The sequence below is a fragment of the Bubalus bubalis genome, chromosome 1 (genome assembly GCF_019923935.1).
Source record: "Bubalus bubalis isolate 160015118507 breed Murrah chromosome 1, NDDB_SH_1, whole genome shotgun sequence".
In the NCBI taxonomy this organism is placed as follows: Eukaryota; Metazoa; Chordata; class Mammalia; order Artiodactyla; family Bovidae; genus Bubalus; species Bubalus bubalis.
In genome coordinates this window covers 10,358,525-10,366,760 of record NC_059157.1, presented here as the reverse complement: position 1 = coordinate 10,366,760, position 8,236 = coordinate 10,358,525, and the positions used below count along the sequence as shown (strand labels likewise).

General features: G+C 40.5%; 1 protein-coding gene across 1 annotated transcript; it reads right to left on the bottom strand.

The window, feature by feature from the left end:
• Positions 1-5,246: 5,246 nt before the first annotated feature.
• On the bottom strand, positions 5,247-7,220 carry LOC102398586 (syntaxin-binding protein 4-like). Its single transcript, XM_044929330.2, has one exon. It carries the CDS (start codon positions 7,195-7,197, stop codon positions 5,623-5,625), a length of 1,575 nt encoding a protein of 524 aa, XP_044785265.1. The 5' UTR covers positions 7,198-7,220; the 3' UTR covers positions 5,247-5,622.
• Positions 7,221-8,236: the final 1,016 nt, after the last annotated feature.

Sequence of the window (8,236 nt, the reverse complement as noted above, 5' to 3'; positions counted from 1 at the left end):
GATCAATAATGACATGCTTTGTTCAGAGCAGTAAGTTAGGCTTAGGGGCTTCAGATGCTGACAGGCAGTAGAAGGGGAAAACATCCATGCCAGAAGGGACGGTAGAAAATGCCTGGCATTCAGTAATTATTGAATAAATAAATAAACAGATGATTGGCAGCTCCATCCAGCTGCAATATTGAACTGTAAGTAATTTGGGTCAAGCCAGCACCTTTTTTTTTTCTTTTTTGTTGGACTGCACTGGGTCTTTGTTGCAGCTTGGGGACGTCTCTAGTTGCAGCTGAACAGCTTACTGCCCTGTGACATGTGGAATCTTACTTCCCTGACCAGGGATGGAACCCACGTGCCCTACATTGGAAGGTGGATTCCACCAAGAAGTCCCAAGTGCCTCACTGTTAATGACTAGATAACTACAACTTAGATACTTCTTTCCAATCATTTCTTAAGTACTTGGTTCAGGAGATGCAAAGACAAATATTAGTGGTGAATTTGGGGGAAGGTGGAAAGTGGGCAAACCTCAAAACAAATAACATAAGGCAGTAAGAAAAACACACACGATAGCAATATCTCGGAAAAGAAAGTGGTAAACCTCCTGGGGAAATATAGATAGACTAGAATTTGCTCACATCCCAGTTTGATTGAAGGTAGTCCTGATTCTGCTGCAAGCTTTCTCACTCCTTGTGCAGCCTGTCTGCCATCCATACTCTCTGGACTCCAGACACTTTGGTCAAGGTTACTGTCTTCAAATAGGCCCACAGCTTACCTGGGAATCTTGTTAAAATTCAGGAGGCTTAGGAGGTCTGTGGTGAGGCCTGAGGTTCTGATTTACCAAAAAGCTTCCAGATGACGTCAAGGCTGCTGGTCTGTGGACCGGACTTAGAGTAACAAGATTTCTGTAGTCTCCCTGAATACATCTTCCCCCATTTAAGTCTTCTACAGTTTATGGGCTAAGTCAAATGTCTGCGCTATGAAGGTAATTCCTAAAATTTAGGACTGTGCTTCAGTGCTTTTTGTTTTTTTTCCTGTACTCCCTGTCAGGTTTTTCTCTCCAAGTCTTGTCTCCCAGTTTCTCCCCAAGGCATTAACTTCTTAAGGGAAGGACTTGGTCTAATTCATCCAGACTTGATCTAATGCACCCAAACTCCATGATGGTATCTGTTGCAGAACTGGGGCTTCATGGATATTTGCTCAGTTGAATTTGAATTGAACTTAAATTATGACTGTGCTTGAAATAAATGTGCACATGTTCACAAGTATACTCTATTCAATGTAGGAAAGTGTTAGTTGCTAAATTGTGTCTGACTCTTTGTGACCCCATGGACTGTAGCCTGCCAGGCTCCTCTGTCCAGGAAATTCTCCAGGCAAGAATACTAGAGTGGGTTGCCATTCCCATCTCCAGGAGATCTTCCCAATCCGGGGATCAAACCCAGGTCTCCTGCATTGCGGGCAGATTCTTTACTGCCTGAGCCACCAGGGAAGACCAACCTCATCAACATAGGAAGACCAAATCCAAGTACATAGAAGAACCAAGTCATTTTAATATTGTATCACTGTGAATTATAATGAAACATGAATTCTAGTTATCAGAGTGGGAGCAGTCACCCAGAAAATAAACTTAATGAAAGCAAGACTTTATTTTTTTTCTTGTAAGTCACTAGGTCCTCAAAGGCTAAGCCTGGGCCTTGCACCTAGTAAATAATAAGTATCTGTTGAATGCTCAGTGAATGAAGAAAGAGGATATTAAATCAATTTCCTGAATAATCATAATGGCAATCCCTAGAAAATGAAATAAGTGAAGCCCTATTAAGATCTTCATGTTTCTAAAATAAAGTAAAACCAAACAATATTTAGGACATTTCCACTCAAGAGAAGAAAGGCCAAAAATAATTTGAAAATCTTCCCCTATAGTGAATACACATTAAGTAATAAGATTTTTTACACTAAGTGTATCTGCATACATAGCAGCAAAACAAAATCTAAGACATTTTTCCATTTGAATTATCTTTTCCCTAAAATACCAAATTGTTTTAGATCAACAAAAGGCTTTGTTTTTTTTTTCATTATTAAATATCAAGAGACCCACTTAATTGCAAACATAAACACTTTTTCCTTGCCTCTCCCTTCAATTTTGCTGATGAGGAAGATTTTGCAGCCTTACTCGGTACCAAAATAGCTGTTTTGCTGACCATTATCATCTTCACAGGGCAGAGCAATGGTAATGAACTTAAGACACAGGAAGTTTACCATCTCACAGGATAAAAATAGAATTTCTTGTAACCAAGATACCTCTCCCACAAAGGAAAAGCGACTAGAATTTTTTCCTTTTTTTATTAATTGACAGAGAGTTGATTTCCAATATTATATTAGTTTCAGGTATACACCATAGTAATTCAGTATTTTTACAGCTTATATTGCATTAAAGTTTCTTACAAGATAAAAGTTATAATTTCCTGTGCTATGTAAGGTGTCTTTACAACTAGAATTTTTATTTTCTTTAACTTGTTCACATTATTATTCTGTATTCTTATATTAAGGTATTCATGTAATTAATACTTGGTGCATATTTTTATTCTAATGATGATTTTTTTTAATTCAAAAATTTTCGTTGCCTATTAAGCATTTTAGTCAACATGGCTTAGCTGAAGCCATCGTTACAAACAACAAACATTTTAGGACTTTCCTCTAAAAATTAAATAGTAACAATTATTCTTATATGGTAATCCTTTCTACTGTCATATTTTACTTTCACTTTTTATTTTATTAAAAAAAAGCTTAATTTTACTGGAGTATAGTTGATTTATAAGGTGGTAGCTTCAGGTGTACAGCAAAGTGACTCAGTTACATATATACATGTATTCATTCCTTTATAGATTATTTTCTCATATAGTTTATCATGGAATATTGGGTAGAGTTCTCTGATCTATGCAATAGGTCCTTGTTGGTTATCTGTCTTATGTATAGTAATGTCCATGTGTTCATCCCAAGCTCATGATTTATCCCTCCAGCAATCCCACTCTAAGCAAGCATATAACCAGAGAAAACCATAATCCAAAAGGATGCAGGCACCTTAATATTCATTGCAGCACTGTTTACAGTAGCCAAGAAATGGAAGCAATCTAAATGTCCATCAACAGAGGAATAGATAGAGATGTGGTGCATTTACGCAATGGAGTGCTATTCGGCTGTAAAAAAAAGAATGAAATAATGCTTTCACTTTTCAAATGGTAATTTAAGAGTAGGGGTATGAGTCTGGAATAACATTTGCTGAGTACCTAGTGTAAGAGTGTATAAGTCGCTTCAGTCATGTCCGACTCTTTGTGACCCTAGACTGCAGAGCCTGCAAGGCTCTTCTGACAATGGGATTCTCCCGGCAAGAATACTGGAGTGGGTTGCCATGTCCTTCTCCAGTGGGTCTTCCTGACCCAGGGATCAAACTCAATTCTCTTATGCCTCCTGCTATTGGTAGGCATATTCTTTATCACTAGTGTTACCTGAGAAGCCCAGGATAAGAGTGGTCCATTCCATCTTCAAAGCTGTTCCATTTCTGTCTCAGAAATGAGAAAACTCAAGACCAGAGTGGGTAAGTCACCTGCCCTGCAGTCGGGAAAATCTGACTTTTCCCAACTCCAAAGTCCAAGATGCATCAATATGTCTTTAGAAAGCTACCTTCTATTTTATTAAAATGGTATATCTTTGCATAAAAAGTGTAGCAAGCTGGGATGTCTGTAGCTTTGATAATATAATTTGGCTCATTCCTTCAATAAACATTTACTGGATTTCTACCGTGTAATTGCCAATAGGCTAAGCGCTAAAAATAGAGATAAAATATTGTGGTGTCAGGAGAGACAGACCATTCAAAGACAAATGCAATTTGAAACTGCCAACATTTAGCCACTTTTGAGTTATAAAAATGTCCATTTCAAATGACTTATACTAAAACTCATTAGCCAATAAAGAGACTAGCACACTTTATTCTAATTATTCTGACTTAATATTTGGAAACAAAAACAATTACATGTTATTTCTCAACATTTTGATGGTATTGGCTGTATACTGGATAAGTAAATAAGCTGTGTGTGTGTGTGTGTGTGTGTGTGTGTGTGTGTGTTCTGGTTAACTGAAAGCCTGGATTTCCCTGAGAACATTGCACTCGAAGCAGAAACAGGACCTGAAGGAGCCCTCGCAGTGAGTTTCTGTCCCAGTTCTGTGACATTGGGCAAGTCATTTAACTTCTCAGCTTCATTTTCATGATTCAAATAATGGAGAAAACTTCCCCTATTTCAGAGGTTCATTCTTTAATTAATGAGCTGGTGAATACTTACCCAATAATTTGTATTCCTCCCTGCTCCCAATCCTTTCCTCCTGACTTAAACTCGAAGACATTGCAACAGAAACAAGCAACCTTTCAGGTTCCAAGTACTTCAACTGTCATATTTTATTATCTTTCAGATCCTTCTCAATGAATTTGCTCCGTAATTTTGCCATGGCTTAGTGAGGGAGAAAAAAAAGACAGTTTATCACCAGGCAAATTATTTTTTCAGAGGATCTCTCTGCGGCAGGGAGTTTTAGTCAGCCTGGAGCTGACTCACCAAGTCCAGACCCTGGGGCTTCCCTGAGAAATGCACTTGGATCATGGAGGCTCTCTTCTCAGGGCAGGACTGACGTGCTGGAGCCAAATCACCCTGCCCAAGACGGTCTGGTTCTGCACTCAAGGCGTCTCCAGAGCTGACAGGAAATGATTCAAGCCCAAGGTTGGTCAGAACAAGTGTGACCATTTCCTCTGTGCATGAGATGACAAAGAACTTGCATCAGGGGCCTTTCCTGAATAGCCTGCTGATTCAAAGGGTTCCAAGTAGTATGAGATAAGGCACATCTTTTACGTGTTATACTTTTGTCTTCTCTACCTGAGGACAAGCAGTACCTCGGACTGTAAATACACCACTTTCTACACCTCCCCCACCATGCTTAAATGCTATGAGGCAAATTCACTCTAACTGGTGAGTGTGTAGCTCCTACACAGTAACATGCCTGTAGCTGTGTTCAGTTCAGTTCAGTCGGTCAGTCGTGTCCGACTCTGTGCGACCCCATAGACGGCAGCCCACCAGGCTCCCCCATCCCTGGGATTCTCCAGGCAAGAACACTGGAGTGGGTTGCCATTTCCTTCTCCAATGCATGAAAGTGAAAAGTGAAAGTGAAGTCGCTCAGTCGTGTCCGACTCTTAGCGACCCCATGGACTGCAGCCCACCAGTCTCCTCCGTCCATGGGATTTTCCAGGCAAGAGTACTGGAGTGGGGTGCCATTGCCTTCTCCATATGAAAAATTATACATATTATAAAATCTAATTACATATGATTAAAATAGGACTAGATTATTCTTAAAGAACTACTATAGTGGCAATCAATTTTGCAAATGTATACAGTTCTATCCAAAAGTTTTACAAAAACAGCTTAAATCCAGAGTCTCCATTTCACAATTTTACTAACGAGTGTGTGTTTTACTCCTTGTTTAGATGTTGTGTCTCAGTTATCTGTATAGATGGAGATGCTGGAAGACCATGGAGCGCAGCTTCCCACAGAAAATCATCAGTTCCTCTGGTCGGGAGGTTCTCTGGAACAATCCTCTTCATTCTCCTCTGAGCAAGACAAGTTCAGTGCGCTCATCACGGGGGTGCATCCAGGACGTAGTCTGTGTTACGTGATTGATGAAGTACTTGATTCCATCTGCTGTGTAAGCTTCCTCCCACTCATAAGGTAGACAATCCATATCAAGTATGGCACAGACAGATTTAACAAGTTCCTTAGACTCACGTGCCAGTGTTGCTGGGATGTTGTGTCCATTCTTTCCCAATGGCATGAGGGACATCTGGGAACCTAACAGAACTCTTCTTTCACTTAAATTTGACAAAGGTGCAGAATTATCAGAAAATACATCTTGAATAGACTCTACAAAATGGAGAACCTTTTCAGTGGATGCCTCAAAAGTTTTCCAAGCCATTTCTGATTTTCTCAATTGGCAGTCCAGTACTGTGATTCTCTTTCTTAACTCCTGAACACGTTTTTTATTTTGGTCAGAATAACCAGCAAGCTGAGCCTTCAGCTCTGTAATCTCAGCCTCTAACAGATGGATCACTTCCTTGTAATCCATTTCCATTCCCTGTGCCTGTCTCTGTGCAGCTTCGGCAAGACGAAGCCGGCTTCGCAGGGCTCTTGTTTCTTCGACCACAGCTTTGGCTTCTTGTTTAACATTCTGGAGTTCTTCTGTCAATTGCTTCCTCTGCCTTTCCGATTCAAATAATTTTTCCTTAAGTGTCTTCACTTCTTCCAAGGCGTTATTTCTTTCATGCTTAAACTTTTCTATTTCATCTGTTTCTAAGGAATCACCTGTCTCCTGAGAAATCTGTGAATTTAATATACTGGAAATTTCATGTGCACCAACGTCGGCTTCATCCAATTGCAAGGAAAACAAGTTTCTGGCAACGTGGACAAAATCTCCAAAAGACACCGTCCCCTTTGGGTCTACTTGTACTTGCTGTCTCAGAGCTTGGTGGTATTCTTTTGTGGGCTGAATTCCGAGATAATTTAGAGCCATTTCCAGTTTCCCTACCTTAACACGAACAGACGGATTTAGGGAAATCTTTCCTTGTGGCCCATAGTTATCAGTCCAAGCAGGGGCAATATCTGTATTAGACATATCTGTAGGGCTGTTGTCTGAAGAAGTAATTGAAATCTGTTCTGTTTTCTTGTATCCAGTTTTTATCTGATTCCTCCTAAAAGAAGGTAAAATGGCATCCATAGATCTGGGAGTGGATGAGGTCTTTGGAATTAGTATTTCAGGAGAAGAAATAAGGCTAAATTTTGAGGCTTGAGGTCCATATCCTCCTGTAGCTTGTAAAAGGGATGAACAAGATGGATTTTCTAAATGGCTGCTGTCAGATTTCTGTCTTATGAATGCTATCTCCCAAGAAGATTCTGACCTCAACTTGGCTCTGGTAATTATGCTTTTTGCTTCTTCAAATGATACACCAATCATGGACTCCTTGTTTACTGAGACAAGTTGATCTCCTGGTTTCAAACATCCATCCTTATAACAGTCTCCTCCAGGAATGATTTCCTGAATATATACCAATGGACCTTCATTCCAGTTAATTCCTCCTAGGATCTTCAGACCAAGGCCTGTTTTCTTGGTAACTGTAATCATCTGAAAGGCAGGATCCTTTTCAAGTAGACTGGATGATACTACAGAAGAACTGTAATCATCTGAAAGGCAGGATCCTTTTCAAGTAGACTGGATGATACCACAGAAGAACTGTAATCATCTGAAAGGCAGGATCCTTTTCAAGTAGACTGGATGATACCACAGAAGAACTGTAATCATCTGAAAGGCAGGATCCTTTTCAAGTAGACTGGATGATACCACAGAAGAACTGTAATCATCTGAAAGGCAGGATCCTTTTCAAGTAGACCGGATGATACCACAGAAGAACTGTAATCATCTGAAAGGCAGGATCCTTTTCAAGTAGACCGGATGATACCACAGAAGATGTATTTTTATTCATGGTTTCACCACAACTGTAGCCTTGGATTTAACAGCTGCGTAAATGAAGATCTTGATGAAGAGTCTATAAATTCTTCTTTTTCCTAACTATCTTGAGGGACTTCCTGCAGACATTACTCTGACTCATATTACTCCAAGAGCTTCTTAAATGCTTTCCCAGCCACCGGCCTCCGTAGCCCAACTGCAAAAGTGGCCGTGTTAGGTGGTGTGTATAAAGCAACCCAACATGGATTCCTGTCACCTTGAAGCTCAGTTTGCAGGAACAAACATGAGTCACACATGTAACTAAACGTATTGTTACAGAATATGATAGAGGATCTAAAGTGTACTTTAGACCCTGTAGGCTGGGGCTCTGAGGAAGATGGTCAGGGAACACCCGGTTTAGGTAGGTCCTTATGCTGAAAGGGACTCTCACAGTGGGCTCTAAAGAAGCCAGGAGAAGAATGGGAGGCAAAGGGTAGGAGAACCTGGACGGGCAAAAGCTCTGAGATGAGGCAGGTAGCTTGGTGGCTTGGAGGAGGAAGCAGCCTGGGGTCTGGGGTGGAGCCCGTGCTCTTTGAACTTGAGCAAAGCAAAGTCAGTGCAGTGTTTCAAAGAGAAGGGTGTGGAAGTGGATCCATGTTTTTCAGGACTCAGCCTGGTTGCTGTGAAAGATAAGGGGCAAGAGAGGATGTCAGGAGAG